Source organism: Pseudophryne corroboree, chromosome 6 (genome assembly GCF_028390025.1).
Source record: "Pseudophryne corroboree isolate aPseCor3 chromosome 6, aPseCor3.hap2, whole genome shotgun sequence".
Lineage (NCBI taxonomy): Eukaryota > Metazoa > Chordata > Amphibia > Anura > Myobatrachidae > Pseudophryne > Pseudophryne corroboree.
In genome coordinates this window covers 194,019,328-194,042,431 of record NC_086449.1, presented here as the reverse complement: position 1 = coordinate 194,042,431, position 23,104 = coordinate 194,019,328, and the positions used below count along the sequence as shown (strand labels likewise).

The window sequence follows — 23,104 nt, the reverse complement described above, 5'->3', positions numbered from 1 at the left end:
ACCAGCATCTGTGCGGATTTATTATAGGGTCTAGAATTCTTACTTCACCTGGTGTGCTGCTAAGAATCACGATGCTTACAAATTTAGTACTTCCAGACTTCTGGCTTTTTTTACAACAAGGCCTGGATTTAGGACTTCATCTGGCCTACCTCAAGGTTCGCATATCTGCCTTGTCAGTGTGGTTTCAGAGAAAAATTGCGTCTATACCTGACGTTCATACATTCACTCAGGGCGTACTGCGGATTCAGCCTTCCTATGTCCCTCCTGTGGCTCCATGGGATTTATCTGTTGTCCTGAATGCCCTGCAAGAGTCTCCATTTGAACCTCTTGAGTCAGAGGACCTTAAATGGCTCACAGCCAAGGTCCTGTTTCTGCTGGCTATTGCCTCTGCTAGAAGGTTGTCAGACTTTGGCGCTTTTTCCTGTCGTCCACCCTTTTTAATATCTCATCGTGACCAAGCAGTTCTTAGAACTCGCCCTGGTTATTTACCTAAGGTGCTGTCATCTTTTCACCTTAATCAAGAGATTGTGGTTCCAGCCTTCATCTCTTCCGAATTGTCCTCCAGAGAACGGTCTTTGGAAGTGGTACGGGCTCTCCATATATATGTGGAGAGGACTGCTTCTATCAGGAGGTCAGATACCCTCTTTGTACTGTTTGGTTTCCACAAATGTGGCTGGCCTGCGAATAAGCAAACCTTGGCCAGATTAGAATGGTGATTGCACAAGGCTATGCGCAGGCTGGACTCCCAGTTCCTGCTGCTATTAAAACCCATTATGCTCAGTCTGTTGGACCCTCTTGGACGGCCCGTCGTGGCATGTCCGCAGAACAATTGTACAAGGCGACTACATGGTCCTCCGTGAACATGTTTATTAGGTTCTATGCCTTTGATACTTCCGCCTCTTAGGATGCTTCCTTTTGGACGCTGGGTTCTTGTGCCCGCTACAGTGCATCCTCTCCCATGAGGAACTGCTTTAGGACATCCCCGATGTTATTCCCTGTGGAATACCAGTGTACCCCGCAGCAGAAAAGGAGATTTATGGTAAACTTACCATGGTTAAATCTCTTTCTGCGAGGTACACTGGGTTCCACAGGGCACCCACCCTGACGCACTTAGCTTCTTTGGGTTTGTATGGCATTAGCCGCTAGTCCTTTCTCCTGTCGTGAGAACGTGGTTCTATGTGACTAACATCTGTCTTCTCTTTTACCTGCTTTTGCATTGGACTGGTTAACAAAACTGAGCTCACAGTGCCTGGAGGCGGGGTTATAGAGGAGGCCCGCAATGCATTCTGGGACAGTCTAAAGCTTTAGCCTGTTGGTGCCTCGGATCAAGATCCATCTTTACACCCCGATGTATTCCCTGTGGAACCCAGTGTACCTCGTAGAAACAGATTTAACCATGGTAAGTCTACCATAAATCTCCTTTTTGTTAGAGAAGCAATCATCTGTTGTCATATCTGCATTCTATACATTTACTGAGGAACATTTAAAACAGATTCCCTGGTGTCTCTCTCTGTCCCTACTCCCTGATGCCTCTCTCTGTCCCTACTCCCTCTGTCCCTACTCCCTGGTGCCTCTCTCTGTCCCTACTCCCTCTGTCCCTAATCCCTGGTGCTTCTTTCTGTCCCTACTCCCTGCTACCTCTGTTCCTACTCCCTGGTGCCTCTCTCTGTCCCTACTCCCTCTGTCCCTACAACCTGGTGCCTCTCTCTGTCCCTACTCCCTGCTACCTCTGTCCCTACTCCCTGGTGCCTCTCTCTGTCCCTACTCCCTCTGTCCCTACTCCATGGGGCCTCTCTCTGTCCATACTCCCTCTGTCCCTACTCCCTGGTGCCTCTCTCTGTCCCTACTCCCTCTGTCCCTACTCCCTCGTGCCTCTCTCTGTCCCTACTCCCTGCTACCTCTGTCCCTACTCCCTGGTGCCTCTCTCTGTCCCTTCTCCCTGCTACCTCTGTCCCTACTCCCTGGTGACTCTCTCGGTCCCTATTCCCTGGTGCCTCTCTGTCCCTTCTCCCTGCTACCATATAAAACGTGTATAACATGCTCTACCTGGCGCAATGTGTATAGAACACTAACTGGCGCAATATGTATAACGTGCTCTAGCCGGGTGCAATGTGTATAATGTGCTCTACCTGGTGCAATGTGTGTAACGTGCTCTACCTGGTGCAATGTGTATAACATGCTCTACCTGTGTGGTGTAATATGAATTGGTACTATTATGTTGCCATGCTCTTTCCCCATGAAGCCACACACCTAAATTTTTGGTGTACGCCTTCGGCGCGCACTGTCCTTGATTTAAAATCTGGGAGGAGGAGCACCAATTTACTTTCTGCCAAAGGGCACCGAAATGTCTAGTTACAGCTCTGGTGCAGAGTGTCCTGTATGCTACACAGCCCAGCAGCATTGTCACCCCCTCCCACCCCCTTGCAACACTTTTGTAGTGTCCAAGTCAAGTCTGTTTTTATATTTGAATAATTAAGAAGATTAGTATGAACCTTCATTCTGATGGGACCCAGAAAAGGACAGATAGGACCCCAGTTTTTAAAAGTGAGGGGTCCGTGGGACCCACTTTTTTTTTTGGCTTAGGGCGATCACTGATGTCCATTTTAGATAAACAATTAATTATAATATAAGTTTTATCTGTTTGGCAGAGGCACACACAGGATTACTTGAATTATATCAGCTGCAGCCCAATGACTATTCTCCAGGACCATAAGGATAGGTATACACCACAAGTACTGAAATGGTAAGCACTTAGCATTGCAGTTGTTGCTGAACTATATACAGTATGTGACAATTATATATAGTAAGTCTTCTAGTTTTAATTAACCTTATATTAAATTGAGTTGGTATATTTCCCCTAAATTTTGCCCATTAAAACCTCAAAACTTCTGACAAGAGATTAGAAATGACAAATTATAAAACCCATCTTACTACAGAATTGTGTGTCGTATATAGGGGCCCTCAACTGGAGGCTTCAAAAAAGAACCAGAAACCATTCCCCTCGGATATGCAAGATTCCAGATCTCAGCATCCAGCAACTCGTATGTCTCCTGGCCAGCAGGTCAGTCCATGGAGATCTGCAAGCTTTTAGAATAGGGGTACTATTGCATTTCACTTAGTTCTGAGCACTTTATTGCATTCAAGCTTCATCTCATGCTCCAACTGCATGGCCTCAGTTTTGAAAAGGTCAAAGATAGAACAACTATCCAATAAGCCAATCAAATAATCAGAATATTTAAAGTTTTAAAGAATATTTAGAGTGTATAAGTGACTATGTTGACCTTGTATGACATTGTTTTTATTATTATTAAAATTATTATTATAAGCTTTTAAGTGACAAAGGGTGGTATCCTATTAGCAGCAGTACTTTACTGCTGCTAATAGTATAGCCGGGGGCTATCCTATTAGACCCAATGCGGCCCCCTCAAATGCCGGCATTTATCGGGGATTATAATCCGCGAGAAGGGGCCACCGGAGGCGCTATAACAATGGGATAGGGGACTGATACCCGATCCCATGTGTTTTCGTGCGATTGCGAGTCCAATTACAGCCGATCAAAACAGCCTCACATTGGATACCACGATATGACCATCGGTCATGCATCGTGATATACAGCCGTTTTGATCATCCAAAGCGGCTTTGGGCCAATAGGATAGCGGCTAAAGTGTCCTTAGTGGCCTACAGGGTAATAGAAAACCATTTCACAATAAGAGTATAGGCAACGTGATCTATAAGCGACGTCACCTAGTGAATCCCCCCCGCCCGCCGGCATACACACTGAGCGATATGAAATTCAAATCTCTCAGAGACGTCACTCAGCGGGTGATCCGTGCAGGGAGCTCCTGGGCGACAGTCCAAATTGAGCTGCCGTCGCGGCCGACAGCGAGGGTCGGTAATGACCCGCGGGGCCGCGCATCGGTGGTCGCCGGTGGCATACACACTTGCAGAGAAAGGGTGAAAATGAGCGACGTTACTCATTTTCTCGCCAAGTGTGTATGCACCTTATCAGAGCATATGTACTATACACACTGACTGACCATAACATAAATACATAGCAAAATTCTAAACATTACAATAACACCACAGGCAGGCAACAAGAGATACAAGGGTAATGATAGAAGATCTTCAAGCTGTTGCAGAAATACAGTGGTGTATTACACTTTTTTTTGTTTTTTTAAATATGTTTATTAAGAAATGTCACACGCACACATGACAACTTATGGATGATGAAAAATGTAGGAAATCACACCATATCACTGTTTTAATACAATCCACAACAGACAATAATAACACAAAGAACGGTTCAACATGTGGAGCAACAGCCTCAATGGATACAAGAAACCCAGTGAGATATAAAATGTCTTACACATTTTTAGATGATATGAAGTTTCCAACTTATTACTTTTTATTACTGGTTTGCCCTTTGCCACCCCAGGCTGCATTATTTTATACATACAAGCAGTGCCGTAACTAGACATTTCAGTGCTATGTGCAAGAAACAGCATTGGCGCCCCCCATCCTGGATTCCTAACACATCCAGTATCGAGCTAAATAAATAGCCATTTCCCAGCAGGCTCTGTGAGAGTCTCCTCAGTGGCAGTTAAATATAAGGATAATATATGGCGTGCCTACTAAATGGGATGTCACACCAGCAGTCACTATGGGTAACACAGATTACAGTAAAGAAATATGAGAAATATGGTAGTGCCTGTCCCAGAACTTTCACATGGCAGCTGTCTAGCACAGTATACTCCCTCCTCTACTATACTGATCAAACAATATACAGTATGTGTTGAGTGTGGTGCAGTGCTCTGTGTAGACGTCACCACTTTAAAGGCAATGGTTGCTCTCTCAGAGATTCGACTCACAATGGATGCCACTTAGTTCACCACTCCCCCATATGCTTACTCAGACACCAGCATTCAGTGATCAGTAGGGCTGCTGGCTAGGGTCTTACTCCAGATCCGTTTTCAGCAGCGTCACCGGACTGCTTGCACCACCTATGCGTCCTCACAGCTCCACGGGCACCAGACCTGCCTGCCTGCTGCTGACTACAGCCTGTTACCACCTCTCTGCCTCCACCCGCAGCTTGCGCCGCGGGAGCACCGGAAAGCCCCAGTGGGCTACTCCATACCCGATGCCTGGCCGTTGCGTCTACAGGAGGGAGGCAGGGGTTGCCTTCCGCCTGTCCTTAGGAAGAGGCGCTGCGGCCAAAGGGGGTGGCATAAAGCAGCGCCAGGTTGCCTCACCGCAGGCATAGCTGTAGTGTAGCGACAGTGGAAGTAGAAAATACTGTGGCATGGCCCTGCGGGTTGTGCCAGCGGTCCTGCGCTCACAGTGAATATGCGATGTGTGCCAGGCACCGCTGGCACACACCTAGTTACAGCCCTGCATACAAGTAACATCTTCAGCCACAATCGCACATTTTCCTTTGCATGACTGAACAGAACCCATCCCCCTGTCTAATTGCCTCTGAATTAATTTTGAATCTTATATCCAGACTACATTTGTGAAAACTGTCTGTTATTCAATATTAATACATTATATTAACAACTACATACAATCTTGTGCCTGCAATTGATTTTGAGGGTCATTCCGAGTTGATCGCTCGCTAGCAGTTTTTAGCAGCCGTGCAAACGCTATGCCGCCGCCCACTGGGAGTGTATTTTAGCTTAGCAGAAGTGCGAACAGTTGTATCGCAGAGTGGCTACAAAGTTTTTTTGTGCAGTTTCAGAGTAGCTCAAAACCTATTCAGCGCTTGTGATCACTTCAGACTGTTCAGTTCCTGTTTTGACGTCACAAACCCGCCCAGCGTTCGCCCAGCCATGCCTGCGTTTTTCCTGGCACGCCTGCATTTTTCCGAACACTCCCTGAAAACGGTCAGTTGACACCCAGAAACGCCCACTTCATGTCAATCACTTTGCAGCCACCAGTGCGACGGAAATGCTTCGCTAGACCCTGTGCAAAACGACATCGTTCGTTGAGGCCGTACGACGCATGTGCGCATTGCGCCGCATACGCATGCGCAGAAGTGCCGTTTTTTAGCCTGATCGCTGGGCTGCAAACAAATGCAGCTAGCGATCAACTCGGAATGACCACCTTTGTGAGAATGGAGACATATACAGATAATTGATCTCTACAGGTGAAACTCAGAAAATTAGAATATCGTGCAAAAGTTCATTTATTTCAGTAATTCAACTTAAAAGGTGAATCTAATATATTATAAAGACTCATTACATGCAAAATTATATATTTCAATCCTTTATTTGTTATAAATTTGATGATTGTGGCTTACAGCTTAAGAAAACCCCAAATCCAAAATCTCCAAAAATTAGAATTTCTCTGACGTCCTAGTGGATGCTGGGACTCCGTCAGGACCATGGGGATTAGCGGCTCCGCAGGAGACAGGGCACAAAAGTAAAAGCTTTAGGATCAGGTGGTGTGCACTGGCTCCTCCCCCCATGACCCTCCTCCAAGCCTCAGTTAGATTTTTGTGCCCGGCCGAGAAGGGTGCAATCTAGGTGGCTCTCCTAAAGAGCTGCTTAGAGTAAAAGTTTTGTTAGGTTTTTTATTTTCAGTGAGTCCTGCTGGCAACAGGCTCACTGCTACGAGGGACTTAGGGGAGAAGAAGTGAACTCACCTGCGTGCAGGATGGATTGGCTTCTTAGGCTACTGGACACCATTAGCTCCAGAGGGATCGAACACAGGCCCAGCCAGGGAGTCCGGTCCCAGAGCCGCGCCGCCGACCCCCTTGCAGATGCCGAAGAGTGAAGAGGTCCAGAAACCGGCGGCAGAAGACTTTTCAGTCTTCATGAGGTAGCGCACAGCACTGCAGCTGTACGCCATTGTTGTCAGCACACTTCACACCAGCGGTCACTGAGGGTGCAGGGCGCTGGGGGGGGCGCCCTGGGCAGCAATGAAATACCTATACTGGCTACAAGATACATCACATATAGCCCCTGGGGCTATATGGATGTATTTAACCCCTGCCAGGTCTCAGAAAAACGGGAGAAGAAGCCCGCCGAAAAGGGGGCGGGGCCTATTCTCCTCAGCACACAGCGCCATTTTCCCTCACAGAAATGCTGGTGGGAAGGCTCCCAGGCTCTCCCCTGCACTGCACTACAGAAACAGGGTTAAAACAGAGAGGGGGGGCACTTATTTGGCGATATGATTATATATATTAAGATGCTATAAGGGAAAAACACTTATATAAAGGTTGTCCCTGTATAATTATAGCGTTTTGGTGTGTGCTGGCAAACTCTCCCTCTGTCTCTCCAAAGGGCTAGTGGGGTCCTGTCCTCTATCAGAGCATTCCCTGTGTGTGTGCTGTGTGTCGGTACGTGTGTGTCGACATGTATGAGGACGATGTTGGTGAGGAGGCGGAGCAATTGCCTGTAATGGTGATGTCACTCTCTAGGGAGTCGACACCGGAATGGATGGCTTATTTAAGGAATTACGTGATAATGTCAACACGCTGCAAGGTCGGTTGACGACATGAGACGGCCGGCAAACCAATTAGTACCTGTCCAGGCGTCTCAAACACCGTCAGGGGCGTTAAAACGTCCTTTTACCTCAGTCGGTCGACACAGACACGGACACTGACTCCAGTGTCGACGGTGAAGAAACAAACGTATTTTCCTTTAGGGCCACACGTTACTTGTTAAGGGCAATGAAGGAGGTGTTACATATTTCTGATACTACAAGTACCACAAAAAAGGGTATTATGTGGAGTGTGAAAAAACTACCTGTAGTTTTTCCTGAATCAGATAAATTAAATGAAGTGTGTGATGATGCGTGGGTTTCCCCCGATAGAAAATTATTGGCGGTATACCCTTTCCCGCCAGAAGTTAGGGCGCGTTGGGAAACACCCCTTAGGGTGGATAAGGCGCTCACACGCTTATCAAAACAAGTGGCGGTACCGTCTCCAGATAGGGCTGCCCTCAAGGAGCCAGCTGATAGGAGGCTGGAAAATATCCTAAAAAGTATATACACACATACTGGTGTTATACTGCGACCAGCGATCGCCTCAGCCTGGATGTGCAGCGCTGGGGTGGCTTGGTCGGATTCCCTGACTGAAAATATTGATACCCTTGACAGGGACAGTATTTTATTGACTATAGAGCATTTAAAGGATGCATTTCTATATATGCGAGATGCACAGAGGGATATTTGCACTCTGGCATCAAGAGTAAGTGCGATGTCCATATCTGCCAGAAGTTGTTTATGGACACGACAGTGGTCAGGTGATGCAGATTCCAAACGGCACATGGAAGTATTGCCGTATAAAGGAGAAAAAGACAACGTCTTTTCAGCCTCAGTCCTTTCGTCCCCATAAGGGCAAGCGGGCAAAAGGCCAGTCATATCTGCCATGGGATAGAGGAAAGGGAAGAAAACTGCAGCAGGCAGCCCATTCCCAGGAACAGAAGCCCTCCACCGCTTCTGCCAAGTCCTCAGCATGACGCTGGGGCCGTACAAGCGGACTCAGGTGCGGTGGGGGGTCGTCTCAAGAGTTTCAGCACGCAGTGGGCTCACTCGCAAGTGGACCCCTGGATCCTACAAGTAGTATCCCAGGGGTACAGATTGGAAATTCGAGACGTCTCCCCCTCGCAGGTTCCTGAAGTCTGCTTTACCAACGTCTCCCTCCGACAAGGAGGCAGTAGTGGAAACAATTCACAAGCTGTATTCCCAGCAGGTGATAATCAAAGTACCCCTCCTACAACAAGGAAAGGGGTATTATTCCACACTATATTGTGGTACTGAAGCCAGACGGCTCGGTGAGACCTATTCTAAATCTGAAATATTTGAACACTTACATACAAAGGTTCAAATCAAGATGGAGTCACTCAGAGCAGTGATAGCGAACCAGGAAGGAGGGGACTATATGGTGTCCCGGGACATCAGGGATGCTTACCTCCATGTCCCAATTTGCCCTTCTCACCAAGGGTACCTCAGGTTCGTGGTACAGAACTGTCACTATCAGTTTCAGAAGCTGCCGGTTGGATTGTCCACGGCACCCCGGGTCCTTACCAAGGTAATGGCCGAAATGATGATTCTTCTTCAAAGAAAATGGACGATCTCCTGATAAGGGCAAGGTCCAGAGAACAGTTGGAGGTCAGAGTAGCACTATCTCAAGTAGTTCTACGACAGCACGGGTGGATTCTAAATATTCCAAAACCGTAGCTGTTTCCGACGACACGTCTGCTGTTCCTAGGAATGATTCTGGACACAGTCCAGAAAAAGGTGTTTCTCCCGGAGAAGAAAGCCAGGGAGTTATCCGAGCTAGTCAGGAACCTCCTAAAACCAGGAAAAGTGTCAGTGCATCATTGCACAAGGGTCCTGGGAAAAATGGTGGCTTCTTACGAAGCGATTCCATTCGGCAGATTTCACGCAAGAACTTTTCAGTGGGATCTGCTGGAAAAATGGTCCGGATCGCATCTTCAGATGCATCAGCGGATAACCCTGTCTCCAAGGACAAGGGTGTTTCTTCTGCGGTGGCTGCAGAGTGCTCATCTACTAAAGGGCCGCAGATTCGGCATTCAGGACTGGGTCCTGGTGACCACGGATGCCAGCCTGAGAGGCTGGGGAGCAGTCACACAGGGAAAAAATTTCCAGGGAGTGTGATCAAGTCTGGAGACTTCTCTCCACATAAATATACTGGAGCTAAGGGCAATTTACAATGTTCTAAGCTTAGCAAGACCTCTGCTTCAAGGTCAGCCGGTATTGATCCAGTGGGACAACATCACGGCAGTCGCCCACGTAAACAGACAGGGCGGCACAAGAAGCAGGAGGGCAATGGCAGAAACTGCAAGGATTCTTCGCTGGGCGAAAAATCATGTGATAGCACTATCAGCAGTGTTCATTCCGGGAGTGGACAACTGGGAAGCAGACTTCCTCAGCAGGCACGACCTCCACCCGGGAGAGTGGGGACTTCATCGGGAAGTATTCCACATGATTGTGAACCGTTGGGAAAGACCAAAGGTGGACATGATGGCGTCCCGCCTGAACAAAAAACTGGACAGGTATTGCGCCAGGTCAAGAGACCCTCAAGCAATAGCTGTGGACGTTCTGGTAACACCGTAGGTGTACCAGTCGGTGTATGTGTTCCCTCCTCTGCTTCTCATACCCAAGGTACTGAGAATTATAAGACGTAGAGGAGTAAGAACTATACTCGTGGCTCCGGATTGGCCAAGAAGGACGTGGCACCCGGAACTTCAAGAAATGCTCACAGAGGACTCATGGCCTCTGCCGCTAAGAAGGGACTTGCTTCAGCAAGTACCAGGTCTGTTCCAAGACTTACCGCGGCTGCGTTTGACGGCATGGCGGTGGAACGCCGGATCCTAAGGGAAAAAGGCATTCCGGAAGAGGTCATTCCTACCCTGGTCAAAGCCAGGAAGGAGGTGACCGCACAACATTATCACCACATGTGGCGAAAATATGTTGCGTGGTGTGAGGCCAGGAAGGCCCCACGAAGAAATTTCAACTCGGTCGATTCCTGCATTTCCTGCAAACAGGAGTGTCTATGGGCCTCAAATTGGGGTCCATTAAGGTTCAAATTTCGGCCCTGTCAATTTTCTTCCAGAAAGAATTGGCTTCAGTTCCTGAAGTCCAGAAGTTTGTCAAGGGAGTATTGCATATACAACCCCCTTTTTGTGCCTCCAGTGGCACTGTGGGATCTCAACGTAGTTCTGGGATTCCTCAAATCACATTTTAAACCGCTCAAATCTGTGGATTTGAAATATCTCACATGAAAAGTGACCATGCTGTTGGCCCTGGCCTCGGCCAGGCGAGTGTCAGAATTGGCGGCTTTGTCTCACAAAAGCCATATCTGATTGTCCATTCGGACAGGGCAGAGCTGCGGACTCGTCCCCAGTTTCTCCCTAAGGTGGTGTCAGCGTTTCACCTGAACCAGCTTATTGTGGTACCTGCGGCTACTAGGGACTTGGAGGACTCCAAGTTGCTAGATGTTGTCAGGGCCCTGAAAATATAGGTTTCCAGGACGGCTGGAGTCAGGAAAACTGACTTGCTGTTATCCTGTATGCACCCAACAAACTGGGTGCTCTTGCTTCTAAGCAGACGATTGCTAGTTGGATGTGTAGTACAATTCAGCTTGCACATTCTGTGGCAGGCCTGCCACAGCCAAAATATGTAAATGCCCATTTCACAAGGAAGGTGGGCTCATCTTGGGCGGCTGCCCGAGGGGTCTCGGTTTTACAACTTTGCCGAGCTGCTACTTGGTCAGGGGCAAACACGTTTGCAAAATTCTACAAATTTGATATCCTGGCTGAGGAGGACCTGGAGTTCTCTCATTCGGTGCTGCAGAGTCATCCGCACTCTCCCGCCCGTTTGGGAGCTTTGGTATAATCCCCATGGTCCTGACGGAGTCCCAGCATCCACTAGGACGTCAGAGAAAATAAGAATTTACTTACCGATAATTCTATTTCTCGTAGTCCGTAGTGGATGCTGGGCGCCCATCCCAAGTGCGGATTGTCTGCAATACTTGTACATAGTTATTGTTACAAAAATCGGGTTATTATTGTTGTGAGCCATCTTTTCAGAGGCTCCGCTGTTATCATGCTGTTAACTGGGTTCAGATCACAGGTTGTACAGTGTGATTGGTGTGGCTGGTATGAGTCTTACCCGGGATTCAAAATCCTTCCTTATTGTGTACGCTCGTCCGGGCACAGTATCCTAACTGAGGCTTGGAGGAGGGTCATGGGGGGAGGAGCCAGTGCACACCACCTGATCCTAAAGCTTTTACTTTTGTGCCCTGTCTCCTGCGGAGCCGCTAATCCCCATGGTCCTGACGGAGTCCCAGCATCCACTACGGACTACGAGAAATAGAATTATCGGTAAGTAAATTCTTATTATTACATAAAATCAATAAAAAAAGGAATTTGAATACAGAAATGTCGGCCATCTGAAAAGTATAATCATGCATATGTACTCAGTACTTGGTTTGGGCCCCTTTTGCATGAATTACAGCCTCAATGCGGCATGGTATGGATTCTATCAGCCTGTGGCACTGCTGAGGTGTTGTGGAAGACCAGGATGTTTCAATAGCGGCCTTCAGCTCTTCTGCATTGTTCGGTCTCATGTCTCTCATCTTCTCTTGGCAATGCCCCATAGATTCTCTATCATGTTCAGGTCAGGCGAGTTTGCTGGCCAATCCAGCACAGTAATCCCACGGTCATTGAACCAGGTTTTGGTACTTTTGGCAGTGTGGGCAGGTGCCGAGTCCTGCTGGAAAATAAAGTCACCATCTCCATAAAGCTTGTCTGCTGAAGGAAGCATGAAGTGCTCTAAAATGTCCTGGTAGACGGCTGCGTTGACTCTGGACTTAATAAAGCACAGTGGCCCAACACCAGCAGATGACATGGCTCCCCAAATCAACACTGTGGAAACTTTGCATCTTGGATTGTGTGCCTTTCCATTCTTCCTCCATACTCTGGGACTTTGGTTTCCAAATGAGATGCAAAATTTGCTCTCATCAAATAAGAAGACCTTGGACTACTGAGCAACAGACCAGTTCTTTTTTTCTTTAACCCAGGTAAGACGCTTCTGACGTTCTTTGTTGTTCAGGAGCGGCTTGACAAGAGGAATACGACATTTGAAGCCCATGTCCAGGATCCGTCTGTGTGTGGTGGCTCTTGATGCAATAACTCCAGCCTCAGTCCACTCCTTGTGAAGCTCCCCAACACTCGCCTGACCTGAACCCCATAGTGAATCTATGGGGCATTGCCAAGAGAAAGATGAGTGACATGAGACCGAACAATGCAGAAGAGCTGAAGGCCGCTATTGAAGCATCCTGGTCTTCCATAACACCTCAGCAGTGCCACAGGCTGATAGAATCCATGCCACGCCGCATTGAGGCAGTAATTCATGCAAAACGGGCCCAAACCAAGTACTGAGTACATATGCATGATTATACTTTTCAGAGAGATGATATTTCTGTATTTAAAATCCTTTTTTATTGATTTTATGTAATATGGCCTACATCACAAAACTTACCCGGAAAGGCTAAAAGATCTTAACATGTATAGTTTGGCGGAGAGAAGGGAAAGGAGGGACATGATAGAAACTTTCAAATATACCAAGGGTCTTACCAAAGTTCAGAAGGGAAACATTCTTCAAATGAAGAGGAGTATTAGAACTCAAGGACATACACTGAAACTGGAGGGAGGCAGGTTCAGGGGAAATTTAAGGAAACATTACTTCACAAAAAGGATAGTGGATAAGTGGAATAGCCTCCCATCAGAGGTGGTAGAGGCTAAGACTGTAGAGCAATTTAAACATGCTTGGGATAGGCATATGAAAATCCTTACAAAGAATTAAGGTTCAAAAAGGGTTGAGATTACCTAAAGGATAAAAAAAGGGGCAGACTAGATGGGCCAAGGGGTGTATTAAACAACTGTCGGAAGCTGCCGTCTTGTCGGAAAGACGGCAGCTTCCAACAGAAATAGGTCGGAAAGGGGTTCCGACCTATTCAATAGGGGCTGATTTTTTTCCGACAAGTCAGGAATTCCCGACTTGTCTGAAAACAAGTGGATTGGTGGAATAGACACTGATCCACGTGCTTCTGTCGGAAATGGGGCCAAATCCGACAGGATTTGGCCCCCTTTCCGACAAACTCAATCCGACTTGAAAACAAGTCGGATTGAGGTGAGGAGAGGAGCGATGCTGCGGGCGGCAGGGGAGCTGAGATCGACGGCCGGTGGGGGGGAGCTGGCTGCGGGGGACATGTCTGCGGCGGAGGGGGGAGACGCTGCAGGGAGAACCTTTCTCCCTGCAGTGCCTCCCCCCGCCGCCACAGACATGTTCCCCCGTTACCTGCCCCTCCCGCCGTCCGACGACCTCTGCTCCCCCCGCCGCCCACAGCACCTCTCTTCCTGCAGCGCCTCCCCCCGCCGCTCCACACATGTCCCCCGCAGCTAGCCCCTGCCGCTCACGGCCGGCGATCTCTGCTCCCCTGGCCGCTGCTGTCAGCGCAGCCGCTGACAGCAGCGGCCTGACAGGACCCTGTGTACGCCCAAATTCGACAGTCGGACTTGGCCGTCCATTGAATAGGGGTTGTCGGATCCATTCCGACAACTGCATTTTGGAATGGATCCGACTCTTATTGAATATACCCCCAAGTGGTTCTTATCTGCCGTCAAATTATATGTTTCTATGTTTTGATTCTATTTTAATTTTCTGAGATTTTGGATTTGGGGTTTTCTTAAGCTGTAAGCCACAATCATCAAAATTATAACAAATAAAGGCGTGAAATATCTCACTTTGCATGTAATGAGTCTATATAATATATTAGCAGGGCCAGTTCTAGACCTTGTGGCACCCAGGGCGAAAGTTTCCTGTGGCTCCCCCCCCATGTAAAAAAGAGTTGGTGTGCGCCGAAGGTGCGCGCCCAAAAATAGGGACGTGGCTTCTTCATAGGGAAGGGTCATGGCCACAGTTATCTCTTTGTACTTGTACCCCTCTGTAGCTGTACTCCCAGTAGATTTGCCCCCAGTAGTTGTACCCCCTGTAGCAGTGCCCCCAATAGTTGTGAGCCCAGTAGCTGTGCCCCCAGTAGTTGTGACCCCTGTAGCTATGACCCCTGTAGCTGTGCCCTCTGTAGCAGTGCCCCCTGTAGTTGTGCCCCTAGTAGTTGTGTCCCCTGTAGCAGTGCCCCATGTAGCAGTGCACCCAGTAGCAGTGATTTCTGTAGTTGTGCCCCCAGTAGCTGTGCCCCTTGTAGCTGTGCCCCCAGTTGATTTGCACCCTGTAGCTGTGCCTCCTAGCTGTGCCCCCAGTAGTTGTGCCTCCAGTAGCTGTGCCCCGAGTAGTTGTGCCTTTTGTAGCTGTGCCCCCAGTAGTTGTGTCCCATGTAGTTGTGACCCCAGCAGTTGTGACCCCTGTAGCTGTGCCAGTGCACCCAGTAGTTGTGCCCCCTGTAGCTGTGCCAGTGCCCCCCGTAGTTGTGACCCCTGTAGCTGTGACCCCTGTAGCTGTGCCCCCTGTAGCAGTGCCCCCTGTAGCTGTGCCCCTAGTAGTTGTGCCCCCAGTAGCTTTGTCCCCTGTAGCAGTGCCCCATGTAGCAGTGCACCCAGTAGCAGTGATTTCTGTAGTTGTCCCCCCAGTAGCTGTGCCCCCTGTAGCTGTGCCCCTTATAGCTGTGCCCCCAGTTGATTTGCCCCCCCTGTAGCTGTGCCTCCTAGCTGTGCCCCTTGTAGCTGTGCCCCCAGTAGTTGTGCCTCCAGTAGCTGTGCCCCCAGTAGTTGTGCACCCTGTAGCTGTGCCTCCTATCTGTGCCTTTTGTAGTTGTGCCCCCAGTAGTTGTGTCCCCTGTACTTGTGACCCCAGCAGTTGTGCCCCCTGTAGCTGTGCCAGTGCCCCCAGTAGTTGTGCCTCAGTAGCACCGCACACACACACACATAAAAAAAAAACACACACACACACAATACTTACCGCTCCTGCTACGCTGCCCTCCATCTCTCCAGCCGCCGGCTCCTCTCTACTATGGGAGAGACGTCATGACGTCTCTCCCATAGTAGCGCCGCACAGACACTTGGGGTCAATTAAGACCTCTAGTGTTTGTCACTGGAGCCGGCTGCAGCGGGCGCCCACACAGCCCACGGCTCCCGCTGCAGCCGGGGAGCGGGGGGTTGCAGGGGGTCGCCGGGATCAGGAGTAGCGGCTCTTGCCACGGCGGCAGCAGCGCCCCGGGCAAAAAGCCTGTTTGACCGTGGCAAGAGCCGCTACTGTATATTAGTTTCACCTTTTAAGTTGAATTACTGAAATAAATGAACTTTTGAACGATATTCTAATTTTCTGAGTTCCACCTGCATGTAGTGACATTTGCACAGTGCATACACATGCTTTACCAAAGGAGATGACAGAGCATGGAAGTGGGAAAACACAGCTTGTCCTGTTTTCCTCCATTCCTACTTGTGTGCACTGTACTGGTGTCTCTCCACAGAGCGTTCCCTATGTTTGCATCTGTCTCTCCTATGTTTTACCTTTCAAAAAAACAAAACTAAGAAAGTCGGATTACAAAGCCTCCATGTAGGGGTAGATTCAATTAAGCGGGGAAGCCACCGGAGCATGCTGCTCCGTTATGTGAACATCAGCCGTTGCATACAAACATGAATTAGGCCCATTGTTAGCCTGCAGAACCTTATATACAGCCTAGGTTATTGCGTACTGGGACAAGGCAAGTGTAATATATAATTGATCTTAGAGAGTGCCTGCCATGTGAATACTATTGATCAGTCACCATAAATGTGCAGCATTTGAGACGTGAAACTTGGCATTTGTCACATGGTGCAGAATTGTTGTTTTCTCTGACGTCCTAGTGGATGCTGGGAACTCCGAAAGGACCATGGGGAATAGCGGCTCCGCAGGAGACTGGGCACAACTAAAGAAAGCTTTTAGGTCACCTGGTGTGCACTGGCTCCTCCCACTATGACCCTCCTCCAAGCCTCAGTTAGATTTTGTGCCCGGCCGAGGTTAGATGCACACTAGGGGCTCTCCTGAGCTTCTAAAAAGAAAGTATATAATTAGGTTTTTTATTTTACAGTGAGACCTGCTGGCAACAGGCTCACTGCAGCGAGGGACTAAGGGGAGAAGAAGCGAACCTACTTGCTTGCAGCTAGCTTGCGCTTCTTAGGCTACTGGACACCATTAGCTCCAGAGGGATCGACCGCATGGAACTGGCCTTGGTGTTCGGTCCCGGAGCCGCGCCGCCGTCCCCCTTACAGAGCCAGAAGCAAGAAGAGGTCCGGAAAATCGGCGGCAGAAGACTTCAGTCTTCACCAAGGTAGCGCACAGCACTGCAGCTGTGCGCCATTGCTCCTCATACACACTTCACACTCCGGTCACTGAGGGTGCAGGGCGCTAGGGGGGGGCGCCCTGAGCAGCAATAAAAACACCTTGGCTGGCAAAAATACCACAATATATAGCCCTAGAGGCTATATATGTGATAATTACCCCTGCCAGAATCCATAAAAAAGCGGGAGAATAGTCTGCGAAAAAGGGGCGGAGCTATCTCCTTCAGCACACTGGCGCCATTTCTCCCTCACAGCTCCGCTGGACGGAAGCTCCCTGGCTCTCCCCTGCAGTCTACACTACAGAAAAGGGTAAAAAAGAGAGGGGGGGCACTAAATTTAGGCGCAGTATATATAACAGCAGCTATAGGGGACATAATTCAGTTAGTCCCTGCATTATATAGCGCTCTGGTGTGTCCTGGCATACTCTCACTCTGTCTCCCCAAAGGGCTTTGGTCGGTCCTGTCCTCTGTTAGAGCATTCCCTGTGTGTGTGCGGTGTGTCGGTACGGCTGTGTCGACATGTTTGATGAGGATAATGATGTGGAGGCGGAGCAGATGCCTATAGAAGGGATGTCACCCCCTGCGGGGCAGACACCTGAGTGGATGGACTTATGGAAGGAATTGCGTGCACGTGTCGACTCCTTACACAGACACCAGTGTCGACGACGATGAGTCTAGTCTAATGTCCACTAAGGCCATTCGTTGCATGATTGAAGCAATGAAAGAGGTGTTACAAATTTCTGATATAAACCCAGGTACCACTAAAAAGGGTATTATGTTTGGGGAGAAAAAACTACCCGTAGTTTTTCCCCCATCAGAAGAATTAAATGAAGTGTGTGAAGAAGCGTGGGCTTTCCCTGATAAAAGATTGGTAATCTCTAAGAAGTTACTAATGGCGTTCCCTTTCCCGCCAGAGTATAGGTCACGTTGGGAGACACCCCCTAGGGGGGATAAAGCGCTCACACGTTTGTCTAAAAAGGTGGCACTACCGTCTCCGGATACGGCCGCCCTCAAGGAACCTGCTGATAGAAAGCAGGAGGTGATCCTGAAGTCTGTATATACACACTCAGGCATTATACTTAGACCAGCTATTGCATCAGCTTGGATGTGCAGTGCTGCCGCTGCGTGGTCAGATTCCCTGTCAGAAAATATTGACACCCTAGACAGGGACACTATTCTGCTAACCATAGAGCATATAAAAGACTCAGTCTTATACATGAGAGATGCACAGAGGGAGATCTGCCGGCTGGCATCTAAAATAAGTGCATTGTCCATTTCTGCTAGGAGAGGCTTATGGACTCGCCAGTGGACAGGGGATGCAGATTCAAAAAGGCACATGGAAGTTTTGCCTTATAAGGGTGAGGAGTTATTCGGGGATGGTCTCTAGGACCTAGTTTCCACAGCAACTGCTGGGAAGTCAGCATTTTTACCCCATGTTCCCTCACAGCCTAAAAAGGCGCCGTTTTATCAGGTACAGTCCTTTCGGACTCAGAAAAACAGGCGTGGAAAAGGCGGGTCCTTTCTGTCCAGAGGCAGAGGTAGGGGAAAAAGGCTGCAACAAACAGCAGGTTCCCAGGAGCAAAAGTCCTCCCCCGCTTCTTCCAAGTCCGCCGCATGACGGTGGGGCTCCACAGGCGGAGCCAGGTATGGTGGGGGGCCGCCTCAAAAATTTCAGCGATCAGTGGGCTCGCTCACAGGTGGATCCCTGGATCCTGCAAATAGTATCTCAAGGGTACAAACTGGAATTCGAGGCGTCTCCACCCCACCGGTTCCTAAAATCTGCCTTGCCGACAACTCCCTCAGGCAGGGAGGCTGTGCTAGAGGCAATTCACAAGCTGTATTCCCAGCAGGTGATAGTCAAGGTGCCCCTACTTCAACAAGGACGGGGTTACTATTCCACACTGTTTGTGGTACCGAAACCGGACGGTTCGGTGAGACCCATTTTAAATTTGAAATCCTTGAACACATACATAAAAAAATTCAAGTTCAAGATGGAATCGCTCAGGGCGGTTATTGCAAGCCTGGACGAGGGGGATTACATGGTATCCCTGGACATCAAGGATGCTTACCTGCATGTCCCCATTTACTATCCTCACCGGGAGTACCTCAGATTTCTGGTACAGGATTGCCATTACCAATTCCAGACGCTGCCGTTTGGACTCTCCACGGCACCGAGGGTGTTTACCAAGGTAATGGCGGAAATGATGATACTCCTTCGAAGAAAGGGAGTTTTAATTATCCCGTACTTGGACGATCTCCTAATAAAGGCGAGGTCCAAGGAGCAGTTGTTGGTGGGAGTAGCACTATCTCAGGAGGTGCTACACCAGCACGGTTGGATTCTGAATATTCCAAAATCACAGCTGGTTCCGACGACACGTCTACTGTTCCTGGGTATGATTCTGGATACAGTCCAGAAAAAAGTGTTTCTCCCGGAGGAGAAAGCCAAGGAGCTGTCATCTCTAGTCAGAGACCTCCTGAAACCGAAACAGGTATCGGTGCATCACTGCACGCGGGTCCTGGGAAAGATGGTGGCTTCTTACGAAGCAATTCCTTTCGGCAGGTTCCATGCCAGAATTTTTCAGTGGGACCTGTTGGACCAATGGTCCGGATCGCATCTTCAGATGCATCGCCTAATAACCCTGTCTCCAAGAACCAGGGTGTCTCTGCTGTGGTGGCTGCAGAGTGCTCATCTTCTAGAGGGCCGCAGATTCGGCATACAGGACTGGGTCCTGGTGACCACGGATGCCAGCCTTCGAGGCTGGGGGGCAGTCACACAGGGAAGAAACTTCCAAGGACCATGGTCGAGTCAGGAGACTTCCCTACACATAAATATTCTGGAACTAAGGGCCATTTACAATGCCCTAAGTCAGGCAAAATCCCTGCTTCTACACCAGCCGGTACTGATCCAGTCAGACAACATCACGGCAGTTGCCCATGTAAATCGACAGGGCGGCACAAGAAGCAGGATGGCAATGGCAGAAGCCACAAGGATTCTCCGATGGGCGGAAAATCACGTACTAGCACTGTCAGCAGTGTTCATTCCGGGAGTGGACAACTGGGAAGCAGACTTTCTCAGCAGGCACGACCTCCACCCGGGAGAGTGGGGACTTCATCCAGAAGTCTTCACGCTGATTGTAAATCGATGGGAACGGCCACAGGTGGACATGATGGCGTCCCGCCTAAACAAAAAACTAGAGAGATATTGCGCCAGGTCAAGGGACCCTCAGGCGATAGCTGTGGACGCTCTAGTGACACCGTGGGTGTACCAGTCAGTTTATGTGTTCCCTCCTCTGCCTCTCATACCAAGGGTACTGAGAATAATGAGAAAACGAGGAGTAAGAACAATACTCGTGGTTCCGGATTGGCCAAGACGAGCGTGGTACCCGGAACTTCAAGAGATGATCTCAGAGGACCCATGGCCTCTGCCGCTCAGACAGGACCTGCTGCAGCAGGGGCCCTGTCTGTTCCAAAACTTACCGCGGCTGCGTTTGACGGCATGGCGGTTGAACGCCGGATCCTGAAGGAAAAGGGCATTCCGGAGGAAGTCATTCCTACGCTGATTAAAGCCAGGAAAGATGTGACTGTAAAGCATTATCACCGCATATGGCGGAAATATGTTGCTTGGTGTGAGGCCAAAAAGGCCCCAACAGAGGAATTTCAACTAGGTCGATTTCTGCATTTCCTACAAGCAGGAGTGACTATGGGCCTGAAATTAGGCTCCATTAAGGTACAGATCTCGGCTCTGTCGATTTTCTTCCAGAAAGAACTAGCTTCACTACCTGAAGTTCAGACGTTTGTGAAAGGAGTGCTGCATATTCAGCCCCCGTTTGTGCCTCCAGTGGCACCTTGGGATCTCAACGTGGTGTTGAGTTTCTTAAAATCACATTGGTTTGAGCCACTTAAAACCGTGGATCTAAAATATCTCACGTGGAAAGTGGTCATGTTACTGGCCTTGGCTTCAGCCAGGCGTGTGTCAGAATTGGCAGCTTTGTCATGTAAAAGCCCTTATCTGATTTTCCATATGGATAGGGCGGAATTGAGGACTCGTCCCCAGTTTCTCCCTAAGGTGGTATCAGCTTTTCACTTGAACCAACCTATTGTGGTGCCTGCGGCTACTAGCGACTTGGAGGATTCCAAGTTACTGGACGTAGTCAGGGCCTTGAAAATTTATGTTTCCAGGACGGCTAGAGTCAGGAAAACTGACTCGCTATTTATCCTGTATGCACCCAACAAGCTGGGTGCTCCTGCTTCTAAGCAGACTATTGCTCGCTGGATTTGTAGCACAATTCAGCTGGCGCATTCTGCGGCTGGACTGCCGCATCCTAAATCAGTAAAAGCCCATTCCACAAGGAAGGTGGGCTCATCTTGGGCGGCTGCCCGAGGGGTCTCGGCTTTACAACTTTGCCGAGCTGCTACTTGGTCAGGGGCAAACACGTTTGCAAAATTCTACAAATTTGATACCCTGGCTGAGGAGGACCTTGAGTTCTCTCATTCGGTGCTGCAGAGTCATCCGCACTCTCCCGCCCGTTTGGGAGCTTTGGTATAATCCCCATGGTCCTTTCGGAGTTCCCAGCATCCACTAGGACGTCAGAGAAAATAAGATTTTACTCACCGGTAATTCTATTTCTCGTAGTCCGTAGTGGATGCTGGGCGCCCGTCCCAAGTGCGGATTGTCTGCAATACTTGTACATAGTTATTGTTAACTAAAGGGTTATTGTTGAGCCATCTGTTGAGAGGCTCAGTTGTTTTCATACTGTTAAACTGGGTATAGTATCACGAGTTATACGGTGTGATTGGTGTGGCTAGTAAGAGTCTTACCCGGGATTCAAAATCCTTCCTTATTATGTCAGCTCGTCCGGGCACAGTGTCCTAACTGAGGCTTGGAGGAGGGTCATAGTGGGAGGAGCCAGTGCACACCAGGTGACCTAAAAGCTTTCTTTAGTTGTGCCCAGTCTCCTGCGGAGCCGCTATTCCCCGTGGTCCTTTCGGAGTTCCCAGCATGTACAATACTTGTACATAGTTATTGTTAACTAAAGGGTTATTGTTGAGCCATCTGTTGAGAGGCTCAGTTGTTTTCATACTGTTAAACTGGGTATAGTATCACGAGTTATACGGTGTGATTGGTGTGGCTAGTAAGAGTCTTACCCGGGATTCAAAATCCTTCCTTATTATGTCAGCTCGTCCGGGCACAGTGTCCTAACTGAGGCTTGGAGGAGGGTCATAGTGGGAGGAGCCAGTGCACACCAGGTGACCTAAAAGCTTTCTTTAGTTGTGCCCAGTCTCCTGCGGAGCCGCTATTCCCCGTGGTCCTTTCGGAGTTCCCACTACGGACTACGAGAAATAGATTTACCGGTGAGTAAAATCTTATTTTAACCATATAGTACTGCAGAGAATGTTAGTGAGTTCATTTACAAGCTCTATCTACCTCCCACCCCAAAACACCTGCGCCGTCAATCAGGCTGAGGCTCAGGGAACACTGCGTGCAACCATGCAGGAACCGTTCTGCACATGCGCACCTAAGACCATTGGGTTTTTATACATCTCAGAATTAGGCCCTGAGAAGGAAGTGGTTACATAGATTAGAGTAGAGCTACGATAGGACAGTGTTAAATAACCCAATAGACTAGAGCAGGGGTGTCAAACTCAAATTCATCGGGGGCCGCATCAGCAGTTTGGTCCCCATCAAAGGGCCGGTTGTATCTGTAGGTCTATCCAAAATTTACCGCTCCACCTGCCTTATATGTGCCCAGCCATCTGCCCCCTTTTAAAGTGCCCAGCCATGTGCCCCCTTTTATAGTGCACAGGTCCCCATTTTACACATTGTGGCAGGTACAGGTCCCCATTTTACACATAGCGGCAGGTACAGGTCCCCATTTTACACATTGTGGCAGGCACAGGTCCCCATTTTACACATTGTGGCAGGCACAGGTCCCCATTTTACACATAGCGGCAGGTACAGGTCCCCATTTTACACATTGTGGCAGGCACAGGTCCCCATTTTACACATTGTGGCAGGCACAGGTCCCCATTTTACACATAGCGGCAGGTACAGGTCCCCATTTTACACATTGTGGCAGGTACAGGTCCCCATTTTACACATTGTGGCAGGCACAGGTCCCCATTTTACACATTGTGGCAGGCACAGGTCCCCATTTTACACATTGTGGCAGGCACAGGTCCCCATTTTACACATTGCGGCAGGTGGTGGAAGGAGGGAGAGAGAGAGAAAGAGAGGAAGGGAGAGGGGCTGACTTACATTTGAAGCGGTTCTCGCCGCTCTTCAGCCGCCTCTCCCTCCTC

The 23,104-nt window shown here is 49.1% G+C and overlaps 1 protein-coding gene across 4 annotated transcripts in view; it reads left to right on the top strand.

Moving 5' to 3' along the window:
• Positions 1-23,104, top strand: part of IQCH (IQ motif containing H) — a 199,065-nt gene that overhangs the window by 31,985 nt on the left and 143,976 nt on the right. For all 4 annotated transcript variants that reach the window (XM_063925555.1, XM_063925554.1, XM_063925556.1 and 1 more), the window contains 2 exons: positions 2,649-2,743; positions 2,956-3,061. In XM_063925555.1, coding sequence (XP_063781625.1) covers positions 2,649-2,743; positions 2,956-3,061 — 201 coding nt within the window. The remainder of the gene's footprint in view (positions 1-2,648; positions 2,744-2,955; positions 3,062-23,104) is intronic.